At 40.0% G+C, this 26,215-nt stretch overlaps 1 protein-coding gene across 1 annotated transcript in view; it reads left to right on the forward strand.

Moving 5' to 3' along the window:
- Positions 1–26,215, forward strand: part of LOC109476901 (membrane-associated guanylate kinase, WW and PDZ domain-containing protein 2-like) — a 100,867-nt gene that overhangs the window by 32,506 nt on the left and 42,146 nt on the right. Inside the window, exons 2-4 of the mRNA XM_019777918.1 lie at positions 8,534–8,650; positions 23,760–23,879; positions 24,966–25,266. Of these exons, the coding sequence (XP_019633477.1) occupies positions 8,534–8,650; positions 23,760–23,879; positions 24,966–25,266 (538 nt within the window). The remainder of the gene's footprint in view (positions 1–8,533; positions 8,651–23,759; positions 23,880–24,965; positions 25,267–26,215) is intronic.

The raw sequence follows: 26,215 nt of genomic DNA on the forward strand, positions 1-26,215 counted from the left end.
AGTTTATGCTTAGCAGATATTTTAGTTCTAGGTAACCACTAGTATCACAGACCAATATGAACATATTCTTGGCTTAGACTACTTGAAGCTACTGTTAACTTTTGTAAATTGTACAAAAACTTGCCAAATCAGATTATTAGGAGAGATGGCATACAGTACTGTACTTCATCACACACAGAAATAATTTCAAGCAGCCCTCCAATTTTTGTTGTAATACTTCTAATTTACCACCACATCCCCATGTAAACTGCTGGAACCCCGCCATAACTGTGACAAACGACCTGTCAAAGTCGAAGAGTTGGGATAAATTGATTAGTCCCAATTACCATATAGACTGCAGCGTTCTGAGCTACCTGCTGCAACTGTTAAGAGTTTGAAAACCAATCGTTTAAAATTCCGAGTGACTATATATGAGACAGAAGGCTTGATATATTCCAATTTTCTACTAGAAAGGTACATTGTAACAACGCAAATGCATAATGTCTACCTTCGCATACGTACAGTCTTACTCAAACACATTCATATATATGGTCAGACAGGAGTCTAAATCCTTCCTGCTGTAAAATTGCAACATGATGTAACCCAACAGTAGTTACCATGGTTACAGACGGCTGGTTCAGGTCATTGACCTTATACCAATGGTTTAGAATTCTGAGTGACTACATAACTATAAGAGACAGAAGGCTTGAACAGGCAAACACTCAACAATTTTGTTTTTCAAATAACAGTACTTGAATTTTGGTATAATGCCAATGAGTTGCATTTTGCAGACATATACATTGTAGTGCTAAATGCACACTATGATTTTATGAAGGCATTAGATTTCTTGCCAGAACATTCAGCTATGAGGTGTACTTTTACAGGAGACGGGTATATGTTTACAGTTGGATTTACGATGGCAGTGACAGCATTGGCAATCCGTTAAACCTTTTGCCACACTTTGTAAAGTCATCCCCCTGTGCTATGAAATACAGTGCCAGAGCCTTGGTATTTGGGAAGTGTTTGAAGCATGCGTACACAAATCCATCAGTACAGAACAGGTGGTTGCTGGTATCAGTATGGTTCCTGTAATATCCTGTCAATCCTCCACAACAAATCTGATTTTATGGTCCTGCAAAACCTTTCCATGTATCCAAGCAACAAAGTAACATAAAACTGCTTCAACCAAGTTGTTACAGAGGCCCATAGTAAGGAAAGTGATCTCGATCCAGTTTTAGCTACTCTTTCACTGGTCGTGATAGGGAAGACAGATGTTATGTACAGTATCTACAGGTTCATTGTACCAGGGAAATTCCCCTAGCAGTTTTTGACAAGAACTATGGACTCCAATTTAACATCCGTCCTAAAGACTGCGACCATTTCCAGTAATGTGCATGTTGGGTGAGCGACAACAATTGGGACTCGAACTCCCAACCTCTTGGTCCATGATCAGTAGACATAGTAGATTGCTGAGATGGACCCCTTGTTTCTGTGTGGTTCGTATGAAAGTCAGGAGTTGGAAAAGTTGGAGTAACGACTGCAACCCTTCCCAGTAGCTTTGCATGTTGGAGATCCACCAAAAGACAACAATTGGGATTCAAACTCCCAACCTCTGGTCAAGAATCAGTTGAGTAGATTGCTGAGATGAAGCCCTGGTTTCTGAGCGATTCGTATGAAACTTGGGATTCGGAAAAGTTGGAGTAAGGACTACGACAACAATTGGGATTCAATTTCAAACTCCCAAACTCTGGTCCAGGATATCAGTTAGATTGCTGAGATGGAACCTTGTTTCTGTGCGATTCGTACGAGACTCGGGAGTAGTTGGGGAAGTTGGAATAAGGACTGCAACAATAATTGGGATTCGTACTCCCAACCTCTAAATAGTAGATTGCTGAGATGGAGCCCTTGTTTCTGTGTGACTCGTACGAGACGCGGGAGTTGGGAAAGTTGGAGTACTTGCGGCGGTCCCCGTCGCCCTGCGCACAGCTGATCCGCAGGAGGAGGCTGCGTAATTACCACCTGCACAGGTTTAACTCCGCAGGGCTCCCCTCCCGCGCACACACCGTCTGCTTCTGGGAACTGGAGTACTTCCTGGAGATATACAACCATAGTGGTGAGTGGTTCTTTTCCTGGAAATATACCATCACAGGGGTGAGTGGTTAGTTCCTGGAAATACACCATCAGTGGTTAGCTCTTCCTGGAGACAAACCATCCCAGGGGTGAGTGGTTCGAATAGGATTTGGCGTATTTCTGACATGTGTTTAGGTGTTTTTATCTTACTGGGCTTTTTGAAAGGGTATGTTTTCCTACACCTGACCAAGTTATGGTAAATGCTTGGCAAAAGGATATAGCCTGGCCAATTTGATGATAATACATGTATTGTCTTTGCAGCCACCAAAAGATCTGCTTGGACAATTTTTAAACATCATAATATTATCGAGCGCCGAAGGGAAATCTGGGGTATGCTGCTGTTGGAATATTTTGAAATCTTTACCCTCTGAAATGCTGTTTACTGCATTTTGAGTGGTAAAATTTTGCTGAAGCCGAAACTAAGCTTAGTTGTTAAGACATCTCTTTCCCTATCTTTGCGTGACAACTTTTGTCAGTCAAAGATGACAGATTGAGCGAAATTTTTGTGTGTCAAGAGCAGCAAAATTCCGTCAAATGATGGAATTTAAAGATGGAGCCTGGCTGGAACACTGGTTCTGCCTGATTATTATCAATCAGAGGACATCCTGGATACACAGAGATTAGTTCTGCCTCCTTTTGTGCACAAAAGAAAACTTCCCAGTCACCCTTATTGGGCGCAGTTTGTTCCAAATAGATCCAATAACACGGCAACGCTCTTCCTGGTTACCAACTGTCGCACAGTGATAGCAGATTTGACGATTTCATAGGATTTCCTGATAGGCTATATAAACCAGCAGGAACGCTGATAAAGTTGTGTATGTAATATTGACTGATAGTAATTTTCATTCCTTGGGATTACTGTATACCCCTGTAGAACTCCACATGCGATATGTGCTTCATAGTGAAGTAAGCAGTTCTGACATTTATTATGTTTACCGAAGGATTACATAAATGTTTTTACTCAGTTTTCTCTTCTTCTTCTCCAAACACTAACCTCTGACCAGGTCAATGACCTGAGCCAGACATCTGTCACCATGGTAACTGGTATTGGGTTACATAATGTTGCAATCTTATGGTAGGAGGGATTTATACTCCCGTGTGACCATATATATGAATAATTAACAGACCATGTTACCTTTCTATTCTAGTTACGTGTAGAACTTCATAGTAGTACACGCATCAGTTCAGTGCATGTACGTGTTATCTCCAGTAATTTGATTATCTAGATTTAGATGGTCAGGCTGACCAGAAAACTTGATCCGATTTACATGCGGGCAACAACCCTACGGTTGTTGCCCTCATGGAAACTGTGTTCGCATGCGAGCGTGCAAAATTGCGTCCGTCAAATTTTTCTGCCTGTAAATCGTCCAGCTTTGACGCAAGTCAAGAATGCACGTTTAAATCGTACGTTCTCTCAAGGGCTGGCGTACGATCTGAATGTTCGTGTACACTCTTGACTTGCATGCATCAAAGCAGGCCAATTTACACACTAGAAAAATACCAGTGTACTAATACATTTTTATATTATTACATATGTATAACTATAACTGTATTTGTCAGAACACTTTGGCTAATATGTAAAAAAAAAAAATTAAAAAGAAGTGAATCCCTACCTGCCAACCCAAATTTTTTCCAAAGTGTAATAGGAAACACAACAAGACACAGTTTTGTTGAATGCCAATGGAGAAAAACTGTTGTCCCAACATGTTTTCCTGTCCAGCATCTTCTGAATTACACCCCAACAGTGGCCTTTACCGGCCAAACAGAATAAAACACGACCACCAGTCCCTTTTCATTACCCTCAGCACAGGCCGGGGGATACCCAGCCATTGGAAATCAATGCTTTTCCATCTGAGAAAGATAAAACTCTGCTTCCTATTAACTAGTGAAGTGGCTGAGCAGATGGAATTAAGCCCAACAAGGTGGCTAGAAGACATGCAGGTAATCTTCTTAGCATAACAGGCTGTCAGGAAGAACTAATTATATTTTACGGCGCTGATCAGGGTCAGACATCTTGTACGACTTTGTCACTTCGTTACCCGCGTGAAGAATGCAAGTTTTAATTGAATTTTCTGATCTATTTGGTACCCTCTTAAGTCTGACTTTTCATCATAGATATTACAGTTTTCTTTCAGACTTATTATTATCATACAATGCATTGCTGACTTTGCAACATCACTCTTATATGTAATTACAGTATTTCATTTCATTAATTACAGGATCTTCCTATAAATGTAAAGACTTAATGAGATGGCAGGGCTCGAAATTAACATTGTCCCAGTGTCAAATGACACTAAATTTTCAGCTTGGGACAATTCAAATTACGTTTCGGGACAATTTTGGGGCAATTGGAAAATTCTAAGACCATCCACGTCATTTGGGAACGCGATCCATCCATTCTGCTGCAGACTGCTGGCAGCCTATAAATATATAATACTCTGACAAACATTTAAATTTGACCAATCAGGGATTCCAAATATCAGGGACGGTGCCATGCCCATGATATTATCATGTATTTCCCTACATTTACTAATTAAGTGGACTTCAAGTTGTACAAATTCAGTTGTTGTTTTCTTATTTTTGTCATCAACTTATTTCTTGAAAAGCAGGCTGGGACAGTCCATCTTCAGTTCGGGACAATTGAAATCTATGTTCGGGACAATTCTGGGACAATAGTGAAAAAAGTTAATTTCGAGGCCTGGATGGATGCAGATAATCATAATGGCTATATGAAAAGGATTGTATAAATGTATTACAAAGTATATATACAAAGTAGGGCTGGAAATACCACCTGCATATGCAGGTTAGTGCAGGTAAAATTTGAGCTTTGTAGATATTTCTGTCTACCTGCATCTAATCTGTACCTGTCCATGTGTATTTGGGTTACATAAAAATGTAGGACAGGTGTATGATTGTGTATTTTTATTAGCTACATTGACTGGTCACTGTCGTGAAAAAAATTAGTGGCAATGGTTTCTGATAAGTTTTAGTATGATCCCTACTTCTTAAATTCTGAGTGGTGCAGGTAAAATTTGTCTGGTGCACTAGTTTTCAGTGTTACCTGCATCAGTGCAAGTATGAAGATAAAAGTATTTCAAGCCCTGAAAATATACGCTAGTGTAGAACTCTTTCTAAGAGATGAGGTCTTTCTAAGAGGTCCAGTAATGATAAAACACACAGTGCAGGTATTGCTGATGAAGGCAAAGTCACCAGTCAATACCCAGGAATGATTAAAGTTCTCACTAGCCTTGCCAACTCTGTCCCACTGAACTTCTCCCACAGGGTAAGACTAGTACTGTTTTATCGATCGCTTAGCCCGGAGAAGGCCAGCTATAAAGGAAAATACCATTTACTATCAGATACGCGTTATTGCAGATATTGATATTGATATTCATTTTCTTATGATATCCGCAGGCTAGAAACTTGTTCTGACTGTGCTGTAGTATTATGGTGTCAATTTCTCACTATGGTAGATTCTTGTCACAATTCCATAATGTCAAATAAAGAAAACATTACAATATTTCTCTATTGTGAATATTTAACACTTGTATTGTCGGTAAGGAAAATATATGCGGTATTACAAAAATGATACAGCGTATTGGGAGCAATAAAAGAACAATGGGATCTAAATTATGATCAATAATTTGTTGCACATTACATGTTTGAATCTATTTTTATGATAAAGCCAATAATAGATAGCTATAGGGATGTCACTTGTCTCGGGTGAGTTGTCTGATGTTTCCCCATTGCTCTAGATATTATCTCTGATACTGTATATAAGGCCACAGCAAGTAAACTTTATGGATGACATCCTCAGCAGACTCCAAATCTAATGCGAGCAGGCAAAAAAAAAACAAGACAGGCCGAAAAAACAAGGTTCCTACATTTTAAAATTTTGACTTGAGCATTGCACAAATAGCTTTGATTCAGTGGGAACATCACATATACACAGCCAGCATCACATATCACTGCATCAAAGTAAGAAACAAAACATTATTTAAATCAGAGCCTTTTCCTGTCTTCATAGTTATCAGCCATCCACCCTCCGGCATGGCAACAGACATCTTTGCCCATTTTTGGCATGTTGACCACTGTCAGGTCTCTCCAAAATCAGGTGAAAATTAATGCGCACACTGATGTCATCCATAAAAATTACTTGCTGTGGCCTATAGGACTACCTGTGAGTGAGGTAAACCATGCAGACATTATGCCAATGGCCCCTCTTCATCCATAAATGTTTTTCATTTTCTAAGAATTGATCTGAGTTGAGTGAAGGGTTTGGTCGGCTGGGTTTCCTTATTGTCAGAGTGCAACAGGGAATAGCTAGTAAGTTGATATCGGCTTCCTGATATAAGGAAACTGCAGGAAATGCCAGTTTTAACACATATATCATTGTGGATAAGGATAGTGCGTAGTTATTGATAAAGCATTGTTGCTCCACATTCCTCAGGTTGTGCAATAAGTTAACAAGCTGCTAGGGGGCCCAAACTCATGTCACTTCTTCCCAAGCCCAACTGCTATCTACCATCCAAAATTTGTGACCCAAGCTTGTCTGGATCCTGAGATATTGAAGCTGAAAGTTCTGCTGCAGTACTTTACTAAGTCACCAGGGGTCTCATCAATGCCTACCCACCTACCAAATATAAAGGCAATCTGTTTAAGCCTTCTCAAGTTACACATACACACACACACACACACACACCAAACACACACACATAAATGCCACTGAAAACATAACCTTCTTTGTGGAGGTAACGAAAAGAATACAGCCTTAGCTTGCTGGAACAATTTTAGTTGTGCACATTATATATTAAGTCCTGATATACATTTGTATGCATATCTTAGCCACATTTTGATTCATGTTTGTGGTATCCAAACAGTATAGTCAGACAGTTGAGTTAATGATATTCCTTTATGATTATTTTATCTAGCCCCCCCCCCCCTATAAACTTCCAGTAAATATTGCATTAGAATCTAATAACAATAAAATCAAAAATCAAATCCAGCCCCACCTGTCTGTCTTTATGATTCATAGCTTCGCATCAAACAAGTTGTTGTATTGATTATACTGTTATTGGAGCTGCAGTTATTCTGACAGCATATCACGCTTTATAGCCCATACACCGAGGCAAAGACTTGTATAATATTAATGTTAATGTTAGATGGGGGAGATGTATATCGATGCTTATGACCTTACAGTAATGTAATAGTAGGGTTGGTCTTGATCTGGTATGATAGTATCAATGATACATGGATGGGATGGGTTGAATCCAGGTTACTCTGTATTATTAATAAGCGATTGAATATTAGGTACGTTTGATGATCAAATAATTTTTGGGGTACAATATTTTAGTATAAAAATTTTAGTATCAAGTGTCAAATTACAACAATGGTTGAACTCTTTTGTTTTATCTTTAGCTTTATTATGTTTACCGAAGGAAACATTGTTTTTGCTCAGTTTCTTCTTCTTCTTCCATTCCAAACACTCAGACCTCTGACCTAGTCAATGACCAGACTGTCTCTCTGAATGGTGTTACTGTTAGGTACATAATGTTGCAGTTTTTTTAGTAGGAGGGATTTAGACTCCTGTCACCATATATGTGAATGCGTTTGTGTTTGAGAATTATCAGAGCAGACCATAAACATAATGCATTTGCTTTGCAAATGTTACTTTTCTTCAAGTATGTATTTATATGTAACTTAGGTAGCACACAAGCTAACTCTACTGTATCAGACAAAAGATTGTTGGCTACTACTAGTAGTACTAGATTTTCAAGGATATTACCATTAGCCCCATTATCAAGTTGTGGGGCTAAATGATATAATCAATGTGCCGATACAGTAATAATGTTGGACTGACACTGTGGGGCATACATCCCTTACAGTCAGTCAAATGCTCTTAGGCCTAGGAAAAAAATGTTGTGTTTCCTGTTTCCCAACCAATCCTAGAAAAAACTGCCGACCCTAGACTTATTTATGTGGGCCCCTGAAAGATAGATAAATTTTTCGAGCTGATCAACCTTTCCTAGCTCCATGATCTGACACCTGAGTGATGAAACATTGTACAGTCAGTTTTCCAACATTGACATGGAAAATATAAGTGTCCTCATGCAAGATTTACTTTGGTATAAACCAAGGAGGTTTAGGTGAAGGCCTCCATGGCTAAACTGTATTGTACAAGCTTGATCACTAGAGATTGCCAAAGTCTAAAAACAAAAGAAAGAAAAAGATAATTCCTACCTACCGGCCCTAATTTTTCCGGACTGAAACAGGAAACACAATGTTTTTTACCCTAGGCCTTACTTGAACGTACACTTCAAGCCTACCAGACTCATAAAGATCCGTCGCACCTTCGGGCACTTTGTGCCCTCGTAATGATATTGATCTAAAGACCATCATTTGTGTTTTTCTGTCAATATCGCAGGGCAAGGACTGACCAAGGACCTGCGACAGTACCTGAACACCAGGTTCCAGAAAGGCTCGGTGGATCATGATCTACAGCAAACCATCCGAGACAACGTCTACCTGAGGACAGTACCCTGTAAGTAACTCATCTCTGTAGTAGTAGTTTAAACCTTCTTTCTACCGAAGTTGCCTTTTGGCACCAAATTTGCATGGATTATGTAGTGTTAGGCTTGCTAATCTCCAAGCAGATCCCACACTGGTGTCATGATCGAAGCTGGTGTGTTATACGCCGAAGGGCAGTTACAGTACTATTAACTTATACCAGCTATACAGATACAGATACATTGGCAAGACAGTATCCATTGGCCAGAGGAGTGTCCTTCCATGGATACCAGTGATGGACACTCCTCTGACCAATGGATACTGTCTTGCCACCATAGGATCTGCTTGGAGATTTGTGTTAGGCAGCGGGTACCATGAGAAGAAAAATTATGGCAGGTTTCATCTGTAGAATTATAATCAGCACTTGAGTCTATATTTAGAAAGGCAGAGATGTTTATGATGATTAATCACAGTTAATCTTTTCTTAGTATCAATAATTAAGAAACAAAGCCTAACTGAAATGTGTCAAAATCAATAACCAGAATGATTGCTGGTTCCGGAGTATATTGTGCAGTAGTCACTTTTTTACTATGGTTGTTATGCTGTCTGTATGTCGTATACTTGTATATATCAAAAGGGTTACAACATCTCGCTTGGTAGTGACACCCAACCATTCTTATTGCAACTAGCCCTGCATGACCTAACATTGCCGGTGGAGCCAGTGATCTTTACGGTATACACTGTGCCTCTACTCCTACATTAGGTGCCTGTGACAAAGTGCACTCTAGTCTTTGTCGTAAAATGTTATACTGGTGAACTAGGGAAGTATATTATCAACATTGAGGATGAAAACAGGAATAACACAGTAAAGATATTGTAAGGTATATATATGTCGTAAAATGTTATACTGTTGAACTAAGGACATGCATTATCAACACTGAGAATAAAAACAGGAATAACATGTAGTAAAGATATTGTAAGATATATATGTTGTAAAATGTTATACTGTTCAACTAAGGACATGCATTATCAACACTGAGAATAAAAACAGGAATAACATGTAGTAAAGATATGGTTAGATATATGTAGGGATTAAACTTGTCAGCAGCATTTTACAACTCACAAGTACATGTACAGTATATGTAATAGGAATGGGGCTGTACCTGTGTGGTTAACCTCAAAAGTCGTTAACAAGTACCCCTTCACAACCGCATACTTCATTTTTGGATAAGAGCATGCCTTAACCTACAGCTACAGTAGTTAGCACTTGAAATATTTACTGTTTATAGCCATGAGTTGAAGTGAAAAGTGAATTTTGACTGCTAGAATATCATGACTGGATGCCAGCACACACCTGTAAGTTGAGTGTATAAAACCACATCAGGGCTCGAAATTAAAGGTGGTCCAGTGGCCACTGACCACTAAATTTGAGGCTGGGACAACTAAAAAGACACTTTGGGACATTTTGGGGACAATAGAAAAACAAGAGTTCCACGATCTCATACCTTCGCCAAATGATGTTAACCCTTGCGGTTGACGAATTATACAATTTTAATAATTGATTTCGTAAATAAGAGCGTCATATGCATGGATTACATCAGTTGATCATATTCTCTACCCAATGGCAGCCTTATCTTAACAAAGTAGGCTATTCTAGCACTTCCTCATAAATTATGCAAATGAGTTCATAATGTGAATAAATTATCTTCATTGATGTTCACCTTCACTTAACTTCCAAATACGGCAAGTATGAAATTCCCAGCAATTACAACTATGAAATTATAACAATTCTCCATTGATTATGTAAATTAGGTCTTCATTTACATAATCTATATCCTCAGATGTTTTTCTAGTTCTCAATTACATGTCACAAGTGTTTCAAAGTCCTATAATCGAACGAAGCAGATTTATAGAATGTCCTCATTAATTATGCAAATTAGCTCCTGATTTGCATAATTGTCATCTGATTATGTCAAGTATCACTTCAGCTACCTACATACCAAAAATCATGACAATCCTTCAACCGGTTCTTGAGTTATCAACCTTCGGAGATTTTTTCAAGAAACGCTCCTGCAGTTCCAGAACAAGCTGCTAGGGGGCCCAAACTCATGTCACTTCTTCCCCACCTCAAGAGCTATCTACCAACCAAAATTCGTGACTCTAGCATGTCCAGATCGCGAGATATCAAAACCAGAAGTTCTGCTGCAGTACCAACAAAAGCCGCCAGGGGGCCCAGAATCTAATCATTTCTAGGTCTCATCAAGACCTACCCACCTACCAAGTTTCATGACAATACATATTAAGCTTCTTGAGTTATGCTGTTCACAAACAGACAGACAAACGCTACTGAAAACATAACCTTCTTGGCGAAGGTAATAACATCAGAATGTCAGCCCCCTTTTTTTTATCAGGCACACGTCCCAGCTTTTGGCTCTGGAAAAGTCCCCCCAAACTTCCTGTCTACTCTGGGAGTCAGAACGTAAGCAAAATAAAGTTGACTTCGAGTTGAAGTCATACATACTTCCCAAAAACAGGTTGGGACAATCAAAATTTATTTTCGGGACAGTGCTGGAACAATAGGAAGAAAAGTTAATTTCGAGGCCTTTTCCTCATTGTGTTTTTATGTGGGCCTTAGGGACGGTGACTACAGCCTACAGGAGTTGTAAAGATTGACGTATAGAGTATTGTAAATGTTTACGGTGCTACTTCGAGTTCACTGCCAAACGCTGTGTTTATAGCCAATTCTGCATTGTTTCGAGGATAATTATGATGAGGTTGGAATAACGTCCAGATGGAAATCTCTAAGCAGGGAAAATTGTTACTGTCTGACAGAAAAATGTTACGACGTGCATTCCCATTGTATTTGCTAGGGGATCAGCGAGAATGCGAAATCTCGGAGCGGAAAACTTGAAATGACATATTCTCAATGACTCAAGTCAACCATGGAGGATGGTAATGGATTACATACATGTATGCCCTGGGGAATCCAGTCACCGCAGCATCTCATTATAACTACAGCCTTGTTCTGTTAGATCCAGTCTGCTACACAGGATGAGGACCCAGTTTACACACCAGCAAAAACCTTAGTAAAGTCTAAGCAAGTAAAAAGATAACAAAACTGCGTACCCACACAAGCGTACAAAATTGGTGTACTGCGCATTAAATTTTTCCTATGCTTTGACATACATTTTGTAAGCCTTCATGTAACGTACGATCTAAGCAAAGCAAGTCTAAGCAAGTAAAAAGATAAGAAAACTGCATACCCACACAAGCGTACACAAATTGCGTACTGCACATTAAATTTTTCCTGTGGTTTGACACACATTTTGTAAGCCTTCAAGGTAACATACGATCTGATTGTACGCTCTTGACGTGCGTCAAACCAAGCTGATTTACACCCACAAAAAATTTGACGTACACACTTTTTGTACGCTCCAGTTCGTACATCACGTTTTTACCTGCGTGTGTAAATCTGGTCAAGTAGAAGTTCAACCTACCTTCTAACTTTTGAAGATGATGTGTACATAATGTAGATTTACTGACCTAGCTACTTGAACTTGAAGTTACCCTGCGAAATACTTGTTCTTCCATGTTGTATGTGGCAAATGATTTGTATCTTGGTTTTACAATTGTGAAGAATGTAGATTTACACAAATTACTGACCCACCTGAACTTGAAGTTACACTGCACACACAAAGATCTGTTGCAAGGAAATACTTGTCCTTCCACGTTTTACGTGGCAAATGATTTGTATCTTGGTTTTACAAATGTTTTACAAATGTGCGGAATGTAGATGTACTGACCCACTTGAACTTGAAGTTAGTCTCTGCACACACAGAGATCTGTCGCCAGGAAATACTTGTTCTTTCATGGTGTACGTGGCAAATGATTTGTATCTTGGTTGTACAAATGTGTTCCTCATGATCAGTTTTTAGTACTTTGACATTCACACCAGTGACCTGTCTTGCAAGATGTATGGGTGATATTTCTCCCTTGGGAAAACAGGACTCTGATTACCAGTAAGTCCATCTTTTCAGTGCCCACTGAATGGTATGATTGATATTGTATGATTAGTTTTTCCAAGGACATTAAGGACTTTCAAGTAAGTTGTTATATAATTGAGTGCATACAAATGTACTTTCATACCAAAAAACAACATGACCAAGAAGACTATGTCGTCATGGAATGTATATACATTTGCACATGCTTAGGTTTGTCATTCTGTCTTTCATATTTGGACATTCCACATGTATGAACAAGGAAGAGACAATTTTTTCCTTGTCGCCACCAGATCCATAAATACAGGCAAACTGGACCCTCTATAGCCAGCCGACTCCCTTGTCCAGCTACAGTGTATGTTCTTTTTAGGTTGATTTCTACTATTTATTCAGAGTGAGACTGCAAAGGAGCCTGTTGGAGACTACTTTTTTCCTAGTCTTGAACCAGGTTATCAAACCTATTTTAGCTCCCGAGTCTCTTTCATCCTCTCTACATGAAAGAGACTCAGCAGCTAAAGTAGATTTGGTACCAGCCTACTTTTTTCCCACTGAAACTACAACTTGTTGTTAGTAAAAGGTGAGCTTTAGAACCAATTTCCGACAGCTTCTTATTGCCTTGTTTTCCCTCTTTCCCTTCAAGAGCCAATGGCAATTTTGTTCTAAAGAGACACCACAGGTTCATCATGACAAGAGGATAACAGATACCGATCGGGTCTCCTCTCTAGAAAATGAGGTTGGCTTGTGCAGGGGGTTAATGTTAGCGTTAATGTTCGAGTTCGCGCGAAGGGGGACATTCAGTCACGAACGCGGGCTCTCGTCCAATAGCTGGACTCCACAGGTCACATTTGTCTGATTACTTCGTCGGGAGGGGGCTTAATTTTTGGGACTAAATTGCCAGTCATCTCTTGGTTAATACGTTCTGTCGTTAATGTCTTTGTGGAGGTGACACGAAGCGTGCGTGTGTGCTGTGAGACCTCCGTGTGTAGCACATGTGCTAAACTGATGGGAAAGAAACTTCAAGGTCGTGATGTGAATTGAGATGACTGATGAAGGTCGTACTTCATATTATGACATAATGTGCACATATACACAACACAGAATACTAAAACTAGATTGTGGAGTTACCTAAGAAGTTTTATAGGCATCAAATGCAATTTCAGGGTGGCAAGACTGGATTTTCAAATTCAATTTTCTTGTCATTCTTTTTAATGTAGTAATTAAGACTCCCCAAGCAATGAAGCAAGGGTGCTTCCCCTCTCTCCAAAATCCTAGCACCCCTCCCAAATTGTTCACATTTATGGTTTTCTCTTAGTATTTTCATGAAAATTTGCTGATTTTCATCAACCGCTCCCCTACGAATTTCTAGGGATAGCCTGGAATAATTCCCATCCCAAAGCTTACTGATCGCTGACGGAAAACAGTTGCTTGTTTTGTATCTCAGGCTGATTTTGAAATAGAAAGACGCCTCATGTAGCTTTTAGCTATTTAAAACACTCAAAGTATGAAACAATGACGAAAATGTGCAGAAATTGCCATAAAAGTGAGATTTCCTCATCCAGAATATCTTTAGAACTCTCCTGGTGGCCTTAAATTGCATCCGATGCTTTTACACCATAATAACTTACCACACATTGAAATTCTACGCAGTACAGGTGCTACATATTGTCCTCATCGTGGTCAAACAGTACAAAGCTGTTAAGATGTATGACCGTTCCCTGTCCCCCCATGACACCCCCTGAGTTATCGTGGCATGTTTATCGGCTCTTCAACGGCCCGGGATCCTGACACTTCGATGATTGATGAACCAAAGGTTGAGACGAGTACGCGTTATTGATATTTTGTCTGCCGGTGCAGACAAACCGGTGAGGGTGGCGCTGCATAAATGACAGGTTATTGAAACTGTTTGGAAGTCGCGCGGAAGTTTTTAAAGGCTGCAGTCATAAGATTAAATAGAGAAACGTCGACCCAACACTTTCCGGAACTTATCGATTCATCCGTGATGAATTGTGCTTTGTACTTTATTGAATGTTTCTTGGAACTTGTTCGCACTTTAACTCATGCATGTACATGTATATATATATAAGCTTCTACTAGTAAATGACTAGTAAGGGAAAAATCTCCAATAATGGTCTTGTGATATTCATTTGCTGAAATCATGATTTCAGATTGACTGCCTGATGTAGATACTTGAGAAAAGTGAAAGAAAGTCTCACTCCAATGACAAAATGAACCTGTTAAGTGTGCAAGTAAATACTAGACAATACCTGAAGATACTAGACAATACACATATAACTGTAGACACTAGACAATAGTGTCTACTGAGGTTTGTCTAGTAACTAGACAATACCTATAGATACTAGTACTAGACAATAGATGCTAGAGTATACCTGTAGACACTAGACAATACCTATAGATGCTAGAGTATACCTATAGATACTAGACAATACCTGTAGACACTAGACAATACCTGTAGATTCTAGACAATACTAGTACCTGTAGATACCAGACAATACCTGTAGATACTAGACAATGCCGCTAGACAATACCTGTAGAGTACTAGACAATACTTATACTTTACCTTGATAAGACAGTACCTCGATAATACCTGTAGATACATGTTCAGTAGATTTTGAAATGTATCCAACTGCGAACTGCTTGACTAACAGTTTTCTTGTGTATCTTAATTTAACTTTATCGATATTTTGTACCTGTAAGATACATTGCTAGCTACAATCTTCCGATCATGATGTGATATACTAGTAACCAAGATACCTCTTGGCACATGTGTTACCTTGTTCCACACCAAACCCTGTGAGAGACATTATTTTTTTTAGAAGTCCTTCCAAAGGGTAATAGTTATGCACCAGGCTGGCAGCTAATGACCTCCATTAATGGTAATTGCCAATATTTTAACCCAGAGGAGAGACCTTCAGTGCTGAATAGGGTGATGACTTCCAAGAAATGAAATCAAACAGATGATTCCATTTTTTGGCAGCCGGATCCAAGTGAAGAGATGAAATATTGGTGAATGTATGAAATGAATTCTTGCTCGATTCTCATTTTTATGGAGCTAGTTACCAACACCTACAGTCAGTAGAAGTTTGAATACCGTAACTAATATTCAGTGTTCTAGCCAGTGGGATTTTTTTTCTCTTATCTCAATTTTGTGTGATTTACATGTAATGTCATGTTGAGTGCTGAATGTGATAATTCGTGGAGGATCCAGAGGCCATGGTACTAGTATTCCAGGGAATTTTGAAATCTTAATCCCCTGAAATGCTATTCCTGCATTTTGAGGGGCAAATTTTGTTGGTACATGTAGCTAAGCACTTTCCATTTCTTTACATGCCGATTTTTGTTCATAAAAGATGACAGAATAGGCAAAACTTTTGTCCGTCATGAGCAGCAAAATTCTGTCAAATGTTGGAAAGACGGACATTGGCTTGAACACTGGTACTGTTTGATGTTAGTTTTGCATTTTTCGTTCCCGAAGGCTGTGTCAGACTGGCAACAGTAATAGGTATGTGTGGACGTGCATGTAAAACTAGCAAATCACACTCCTCAACAAGCTGCTCATTTGACCTTCTGTAAGCTCCACCAGCCCGCGCTCCACCCAGGAGAGATTGAAATACGCAGCAACTTGTCGGTAATACGCCGTAGTAATACGCGCATACGTGTGTACTGTACGTGTATGACGAACGGTGTGGCAAAGTAGTCGCTTCCACTCCGTTACCAGTCTGATTCATCACAACATCTTTTATGAAACCCTGTTGGCCACAGTCAGCTGGTAGGACGATACGTCAATAACAACCACCAGGGGACTCCCAGTCATCAGGACGACTCTTCCCCACAACCCAGCAGAAATTCGCCGCTGTAATTGGATTGATTGAAAGACGGATGCAGCTTTTTGCCACGGCTGTCAATCAGGCGGAAGGGTCACCTCTATATAACGTGTTTGAGCAGATTGAAATGTTGATGTAATTTGCCGTTAATCTCGCGATAAGTGGTTTAATATTCAGTCCGGTTGGACATTATCGGAATACAATAAGTTATCGCGGGCCCGTGCCGAAAATTATTCCGCATGCATTGTGGCAGCGGTGGGTATATGTGGTCGTAACGTGCCACTATTTACCCATTACGGCGTGAGCCTTTGGGAGAAGGGCTGTACCTGTAGAGCTTGTTGATGAGATGCTCTTGTTATCACGGTTGGCAAGATTGGGTAGGCTGGGGCTGTAGAACACTCTCAGTCTCTTATCTACTGGAGTTTGAAGATGTTCTCTAGCACTACCAGCGGTCGTTCCTGTGCGCGTTCCCCCAAGTTGGCACGCCGTGTTTCCCTCCACGCGGATGGCCACTCGCGACGGCAGTCGTCCTTGGGGAAGTGGGACGATCTATGGGACAAGCCGACGTCGCCCGAGGTGCAGCACACATGGACCAGCGGCCAGCCGCCCTGGGCAAGCATGGCCCTCTCCGAACTCTACAAGGCGCCACCGAAACCCAAGGCGGAAAAGAAGAAGAAGAAACATCTATCAGCAAAATCGTCTCCCAAATTCTCCCCCATCAAGAAACTGAGAGACATCTTTTGCAGGAAGGAGAGTCCGAAAGCAGGACAACCACCAGTAAAGGAGGAAGAGGTGAAACTGGTGGGGATTTTGAAACCTTCGAGCTCTACTCCCCAACAGCCAACGGGATCAACCAAAGAACATAAACAGGAGAAGCATGAGGAAAACAAGGCAACAGGTAATACTAAAGCATGCAACAAGTGGGAATACCTTATTGCCTCCACAGGAAGCATTAGCAGCTGGGTTGGAAGGTAATCTTGTCAATCAGAACTTGTAAAGGGCCAGCTGGGCTTACCCAGTGGAGCAAAAGGGTAAGACTATTATCCAAGAGGCTTCTAATATATAGGGCCACTGTGTCCAATATGTAGGTAACATCTAATGCCTACATGATCATTTTTGAGTCATAAATGCATAAATTTTCCATTCAGTTAAAGCAATATTATTCACTGACTTATTTACTTTTCAAAGTTGAAAAACTCATTTCCTAGAATAAGAAATAATTTTTATAGCTTATTTGTTAGCGTCATTTTTTTGTAAAGGTCTTGTAAGGTACCCTCATGTTTACTCTCATTAGCACATCATTTGTTATGGTTGTTTTGTTTTTGTTTACTTTCCAATTACTGAGGAGGTCTCACCTAAACAAACACTGCAACAAGAATTGACATCTGGAATTACAATCTAAAGGTTTATTCCTAAATCCTAACCCAAAGCGACTGGTTACATTGTGAAACTTGACTAGCTTAGTTTTGTTTCAGTAGACAAGATAGATACCATGAGAGATCTATTGTTGAGAGTTTGAGATTATTTTACAGATTGCTTGTTAACTCTTGTTAGAACAGCTTGCGTCTGCTTCTTATAAGTGCTTAGAAAAACATTTCACTACCACTTAGTTAGCTGGTAGGAAATCCTGTTAGTGATAGTTGGCTAAATCTGGGCTAAAGTAAAGAAGTGCCCTGTACTGGGATAATCCTCTTTACAAGGGCCCACACAAATGTCTTGTTAGGTTGAGGCTACACCAATTTAATTTGTTGGTTCTCGAATTCACCCGCTTCATCTTTAAAAAAAAAAGATTCTGGTTCTGAATCAACTAAAAATGCTCATATTTTGCCCCCAACAGTTGAGGAAAGTCCTTTTCTTCCTGTATATTACAGTGTTTCCATCTATCAATGCAGTGGTTTGATTAAAAGTTCAAAATTCATTGTTTAACTTTAAATACAAATGTATCAATCCAGCCCTTTGTGTTGACTTCATGGCTCCTATTGTAGCATATGGGGCTATAATAGGATGCCTGTTTTCATTTTTATTTTTGCCCTGTCGCTTCATATTTTTTCTGAAAAAAATCTGAGAACCAACAAATTAAATTGGTGTGGCCTTACTTTCAGATAAACAGATTACAACACTCTTGTTGGTAGTGCTTGGTAAAAATGGGCCAAGGTTGAAGAATACTTGCTTTATCTCCAAACTAATGAACCCTACAGACATCCTTGGTTTGAAGGCAGGTAAAAAATGAGATCTATGCCTGGTGCCAATTTTCTACCCCAGTGGTGAAAGTGGTGCCTGTTTTCACAGCAGATGCAAATGACCCCAGTAAGCGGCAGATTGTCAATTGTTATGCGCCTCCCCCCCTCCTGCCTGCAACCCTGAATTTGCATGAATCACTGCAGGGCACCATGCGGAGGAGGCCCTCACACACTCAGGACACAGAGTGCTAGGGAAATCTCCCGTCTGGGAAGTCCAGACAGTTTTTTCTCTCAACAGTTCTCGTGCGTTTTCCGGCCAAAGTAGGTAGAAGTTGAAAGTTTGTGATGGTGAAGAAGTTGGTTAGCTGTGCGGAGGATCGGCCTAGATCTGCAGGTGAGAACACAGTGTTGTGGTATCAGGAACAGATGGCCCAAGCCCACCCATACTGGCATGGATGTCGAAAACTTTTCTTTCTGCCCCCCTCCCCACGTTTGAAGGGAGTGTTTTGGTGGTGTGGTGTATGTTTTCTTACTGGGATAAGTTGTGTGTCTCTGGCTGTTCCTTGACCCAGAGGGTAAGAGGTGTCAGCATTCTAAGTTATATGTTAATCTGAAAAGAAAATGGGCAACAAAGTTGTTACAGAATTTGTGCCTTTCACACTCCTAATACTAACACTAGTAGTATTTTGTTTTGTCCTACATGGAGGTGTAGTAGGGTGCAATGGAAAGCATAAAATTAGAACAAGGTTTAATACTATCTTTTTGTGCAAAAGGTACAAATTATGTGTCAGCAAGGAGTTCTTGGTGTTAGCAACATTTCTGACTAACGCCACCTCCAACTTCCAAAGAAAAACATTCGTACATCACAGTTCGTGAACTTTTCAGAATTGATAACAAAGCCATCTGTAAGTTGTCACAGTTTATGTCTCACAGCCCAAGACAGATGGACTTCTAAAGCTGTTCAAGTTCAAAGAAAGTTGAAGACACAGCAGCTGAGCATTTCTTACTTTTACAGCCAGCTACTAGTACATAGATTGCGCAAAGGCGTTGGACTGGCATGTGCAGGAATGAAGTTATATTATAACTTGAGGCAGGCCATGCTTTCTGTTGACTCAATTTGCTACCAAAATGAAAATAGTCTCTGCAAGGTGGTGATAGGTGAGATGAAAGATGCCCAGGTCAGGAGCTGGGGGAAAGAGTGTCTCTGTCAAACGAGGTGTTATTGGATCTGGTGGCGTTAACTCTTACAAACAGCTGGGGCAGCTTGCCTTTATTGAAAGGCCCAGCCTTCAGGCACCTCACCCTGTAATAAGGTCTGACAGTGAGTAAACAGCAGGAAGGTAATGTCCATTCACTTGATTTATGTTGACGTTTAGTGGAATCATAACTCTCGCGGAGGGAAAGAGTTTATGTGGCTCCCCGTTGTTTGGGTGAAAATATAATGAAACTTTATTTGCAAGTGCGTGCGGGAAGGCTAATAATTTGTATGTCAAGCAGGGTTGAAATATGCCATCTAAATGTGAACAAGCAGAAAAGAAAACAAATTAAGAGAAACATAAAAGTTTTCTCGTTAATCTGCTTGGAAATATTTTTGATGGCTTGCGTGGCACAGCTCCCACTGTTTCTTATTTATTTTCCTTATTTTCAAATGTTTTTTTTTTTTATAAAAAGAAATATTATGTTTTAATTTACTTACTTTTTATCAACTGTTAGTTGTGTTACTTAGAGTAAAGTTAGATTTTGTGTCAAGAGAAGTGCATATGAAAATATGCCTCATTTGACAGGTTTTAGTGAATGATTATTTTCTAGAATTGCTACTGGCAAGGACATTACTGTATGATTACAATTGTATATCCTCTATATAATATCCTTGCTACTAAATATCCTTTATATACACATGACTCATGTACATTGTTTATATGTAATAGTCTCTACCAGGCTTCAGAAGTTGCTGGAAAAAGTAGGAAATTGGCCAAATAGACAGATTACATACCAGGGGAGTTAGTCCGCTAAAAGAGTACAGTTTAGCACTCTAGAACAGCAAAGTGAAGCCTGGTATAGGCTAGTTGCAAACCATCCCTGTCTTTTTCTGTAAAGTCGTGGATTACTGTAATTCCTAATTTTTTCACCGTACTGTTATGTTCACTGTTTTCACTGTCACTTCTGTACTGCGAACTTATCATTACAGTTAACAAATGATTCCTGGACTTTCTTTTTCCTGCACCTGTCGCCACCGTAAATATATAGTTCTGTGAACATGTCCAGTTTTCTCAGACCGTGAACTTTTGCTACCGTGAACATAAAGTAAAGTACAGGAAGTCTGTTACTGACTGTTATAGCATACAGCAGTGCCTGATTGTCCAGGCTTTTGTTCTTTCTAATCAGCACCTATTGTTTAGTTTGTTGAGTCACCCTCCCCCTGTATGTGGGTGTAGTGATCCTGCCTGTTTGCAATGCATGATAAAGCCCCTAATGAGTTTGTAATAGGCAGCTGTAGATATTCATTGCCGTCCAAATGACCATTTGTACATATTCATTACATGCCTGATTGTACCATTGAACAGTAAACCCTTGTTGACACTTCAGTGATAACGTAAACAAACAGCATGTTTATTTTGTTCATAACTAGGTCATAATTTATAGTCAAAATTATTGTTACTAGTATATTATCTTCCTGCAAAGTTAGCCTTCAATAAGTTGGATAGATTTTGCCATTTTTCATTTCAGGTAGACCACATTTATGTTGGAAGTTACTGCTTAGCTACTGGACATCTAAAAAGGTTTATTTCAGTTGCTAGCATTTCTTTTTTGTTGTGCTATGCAGATCTTACTATTGGTCAGCTTTGGTGTTTTCAATTTGCTTACTTTTTATCAACTGTTAGTGTTACTTTGAGTAAAGTTAGATTTTGTGTCAAGAGAAGTGCATATGAAAATGCTCCTCATTGGACAAGTTTGAGTTTGATTTAAACTTTGAGTGAGTCATTATTTTCTAGAATTGCTAATAGCAAGGACATTATATAAATGTATATCCTCTTTGTAATGTCCTTGCTACTAGTAAGTGACTCACTGATACATGTACCAATAAAAAAAATGTCACAGGTTCACTGAGTTGAATATAGTGTTATTTGAAAAGTTTTCTGATACAAAGCTGGATATGGCTTGACCTACCTGCGAAATGTGAATAATAAAACACGCACACACCGTGCAACACGCAGTGATGGATTCAAAATTAAAAGTCAGACTTCCAGTATTTGGACAGATTGACGTCAGAACGTAATTAGATCGTGCAGCTTATCTTTTCTAAGTGCGCCCCGTGTTATTGTAGTCTGGCGTACTTTCAACAAAGTATCAAATTGTACGTGGATTATCTGACAGTCCCGTACCGAAATGAAATCATCCTTGAAATTTGATTACTCGGATTTTTCAGTCGTGTCTTGCGGCAAATCACGGAAAACTAGCCGCCGTGATATTAGATGTTGAACTCAATACTGTAGTTATGATGCCTTGCACCTGGCATAAAATACTGCTGGCATAACTAGTAACTCACATGTAACTAGATGTGGGTGTGCAAGTAAGGTAGGATTTGCGTATCATAAGATGAGGGTAGCAATATTTTATGGATTTATCGAATTGACAAATGGAACCATCCAAGCATGATGTATATAAAACCTTATTGACACAATAGTCCGATTCAAAAAGCGTTGAAATATTCATGGTGTAGGAAATGGGTTGGTCACATGGAGATGAAATATGTGTATGTATTTGTGTCAACCGAGGGGATGCGCAGTTGTGTACGCTTCCAATGCTTTGGTGAAATGTCATAAACTCGTGTGGTGGTTGTGACTACATGTCTAAAGGTAGGTTCGTGCTGCTGTACAAAGGAATGATTGACAAGTTGTTTCTGCACATGTTCTTTTGTGATACAGATGTAGGTCAAAGTTAACAGTGATGTCATCCCATGAAATCATAGGATTGAAATGACTACTGGAGGTTGGAACTTCACAGAAAAGGATTTTTATTGTTACTCTGTGAAAGAGGTATTGTAATCAGTTGTGTCTGTATGTTCGCAGCTGTACGTGTAACTTGCAACCTCTTTATACTCATATTGATACTGTATGTTGCTTGGTATGTTGTTGCTAGTAGTATGTAGGTTTTTAGCGAGGATTTTTTTAATGGGTGTCCATTTTTTTATTGTATGCTATGGGCAGAGAAGATGCATAGTGCACAAGCTTTTGGGGGGGGGGCTTTTTTGAAATTCGTAATGCTCTCAAACACTACTTTCTGCATTTTGAGGTACAAATTTTGAGAAATTTTAGTTTTTCTCCTTCAGTATACCATCAATTTTGTATTTATAGTAAGGCTGAAGGGACACGTGTGCATGGCAGGGTTTGGGAGTGGAAAAAGGAGGGTGTTCTTCCAAAAAGTATGGCGTCCAATTTCTTATTATTTTCAGTACAGAGCGCAAGCGTCCAAAAGACACCCTGGATACCCCCTAGCTAAAAGCCTGCTAGAATGCACAAGGTGATGTTTTACACAGTCACTGTAGCAGTTTTTATGGGTCATATTTCAGAAAAACCCCTTGTCTTTATGGACTTTTGCAACAGGTCATTGGAGAAGTGTGCTATGGTGTTGTTTCATTGTAGCAGTTTTTATAGGTCATGTAATACATGTATTTCAGAAAACACCCCTACCTTGATGGAATTTTTTATAACAGGTCATTGGTATCGTTGGCTTCTGTCATCTGTGAGTGTACACTAACACAGCACGTTGGCAGAACATACTGCGCCTGCAGTATTTTCGCGTTTTTCGTGGGGTTTTTGGTCAACGTTGCATCAGAATTTTGCCTGTTGCAGAGGATATTCTTTCCTACATAACATTTGGAAACTACTGTCGAAATGCTAACCTTATATGAGCGAATACAACCTTATATGAGACATTCTGCCAAAATGCTATAGTAGTAATATGTAAGCACCTGCTTACATATTACTCCTTGCTATGTACAATACATTACGGGATTCGCGCAGGTGTAGCACGTTCTGCCGACGTGCTCACTAACACTATATAGGGTTTTCTCCAAGCAGATGTTGGGTTATGTGTTGAAGTGTGTTGTGGTGTTGTTTCAGGCACGACCCGAGGCCCTCGGGAGGGTGAGGTGCAGGGGGTGGACTACCAGTTCCTGACGGTCGAGGAGTTTATGGCCTTGGAGAAAAGTGGAAATCTACTAGAGAGCGGTCTGTACGACGGTAAGGATATGATTTATTAATTATTATTTATCAAGTCCTAGCTGTCTTTCTTTCTTTTGATTAAATTTTCCATATCATGACAGATAAAAAATTTGTCAATCCGTCACCTTTGATTGGACAAAAATCAGCATGTAATTTGTTTGAAAACAATAAAAGAGGTGACATCAAAACAAAGCTTTGCCTATCATCAGCAAAATTTGACCCTCAAAATGCAGGAAATACCATTTTACAGGGTCATGAAAAATTGGGCCAATCTGTCATCTTTGATTTACAAAATCATCACGTAATAATACATTTGTACGAAAAACATTAAAAGAGTAAGATTTAGCCTTTGCCTATCATCAGCAAAATTTGACCTTCAAAATGCATGAAATACTTGATGGGATTTTCCCTACGATGAAGTTCACCCACAGGATTGGGATGAGGTCTTTTGAAACCATATGTTCTAATTTACCGATGGTGAACTCACTTTATTTGTTACTATATGTTAGTAAAGCCACAGAAACCCTTGATACATGTAGTTACGTAGAGGGATTTAAATTCCTCATTGCATAATTCGTCGGTACACTCATTAGTTAGAGCCCCAAGCGATAATTAATATAAAAGGGAATTGAGTGTTTATGTTAGTCTAAGTAAGCAAGGTACACGTAGGACATTGAATGATATTAGTATTCATTTAAGATGAAGAGGAGTGGATTTAGAGCATTCCTTGATGCATTAGCTGTATCTTCACTGAGTCATGTGGGGCAATTGGCAATATATCAGAGTTAAAAGCAGCTCAAAAGAGAGTAACCCCCCAAAGGCCCAACAGTTTGAAAACCTGCGACACTTCTCCGAAATGTATTAGGAAGTGCTCGAACACACTCAAACACGTTCATATACATGTATATGGTGACAGGAGTCTAAATCCCTCCTGCTCTAAAACTGCAACATGATGTAACCCAACACCAGTTGCCATGGTGATAGACTGCCTGGTTCAGGTCATTGACCTTTTGTGTTTGGAGAAGAGGAAACTGAGCAAAAACAATATGTTTTCCTTCGGTAAACATAGTAAGGATTTCTAACAACTTGTTTCTTGTGTCGCAGGTAACCATTACGGAACTCCAAAGCCTCCGAAGGAAGCTACCGCAGGCTTGAAGAAGTCCAGTTCTACCGGCGATCTCCGACCTGGTTCACACCCTTCCTCCGAGGGCAAGAGGAAACGCAACCAGTCCAATGTGGAAAGCCCCAAGAGCACCATCAATGGCAGAGCGGGGGACGAGAAGGAGGTGGTAGAGCGGAAGAGGAGCGATTCCATCACCATGGCAACGGAGCAGCAGGATCTGGGCCCGTTGCCAGACAACTGGGAGGTGGCGTACACCGACAATAACGAGATGTATTTCATCGAGTAAGTGCTTTGTCAGGCCTCGAAATTAACTTTTCTTCCTCTAGTATTTCTTCTTCTAGTATTGCTACTTAGTATTGTCCCAGCACTGTCCCAAAAATAAATTTCAATTGTCCCGCAGTGAGGATGAACTGTCCCAGCCTGTTTTTTGGGAAGTATTGTATGACTTCAACTTACAGTGAACTTTATTTTCCTTATGTTCACTCCCAGGCGCTCTATAATTGCAGAGTAGACAGGAAATTTGGAGGGGACTTTTCCGGATCTAAAAGCCGGAATGTGTGCCTGATAAACAAAAGAATGCAGGGTTCTCCCCAGACGATGGAACAAGGGCGCTGCGCCCTGATACTCCTAGCTCAGCGCCCTCATACTCATTTTCAAATCTAGGGTGTTGCATCCCGATTTTTCTACAAAATTTCGCTAAAATTCGATAAAATTTTCTGATTTCGGGGCTTAGTGGCGTCTATTTTACCGCCGGCATTGTCTCTGAAAACTTGTGAATGGGGCGATAATCGAGTAAACAATGAGTATGTGTGGGGTCGTGTGGCGCAGTCGGTAGCGCGTTCGGCTCACACCCGAGAGGTTGCGGGTTCGAATCCTGCCCATGTCACCGATCTTGTGCCCTTGGGAAAGGCACTTTACACGACTTTCCTCACTTCACTCAGGTGTAAATGAGTACCTAGCTTCGGTTAGGGACGTCCCTCGGATAGGACGTTAAATGGAGGTCCCGTGTTTGGGAGAGCCACACCCCACACACGTAAAAGAATCCACCGCACTTATCGAAAAGAGTAGGGGACCTTCCCGGTGTGAGTGGTTCAAACCTTACAGTCTGGTCTCAGGCTTGACATCTTGTAAAGGTGATAGTCACCTGTTATGTCAATCCTTCCACAAATGTGGTAAATCGTCATAAATAAGTATTTCGCACGACGCTACTGAGAGAATCGCTGTCATTGGT

This window comes from Branchiostoma belcheri, unplaced genomic scaffold (genome assembly GCF_001625305.1).
Source record: "Branchiostoma belcheri isolate BF01 breed outbred unplaced genomic scaffold, Haploidv18h27 scaffold4, whole genome shotgun sequence".
Classification (NCBI taxonomy): Eukaryota; Metazoa; Chordata; class Leptocardii; order Amphioxiformes; family Branchiostomatidae; genus Branchiostoma; species Branchiostoma belcheri.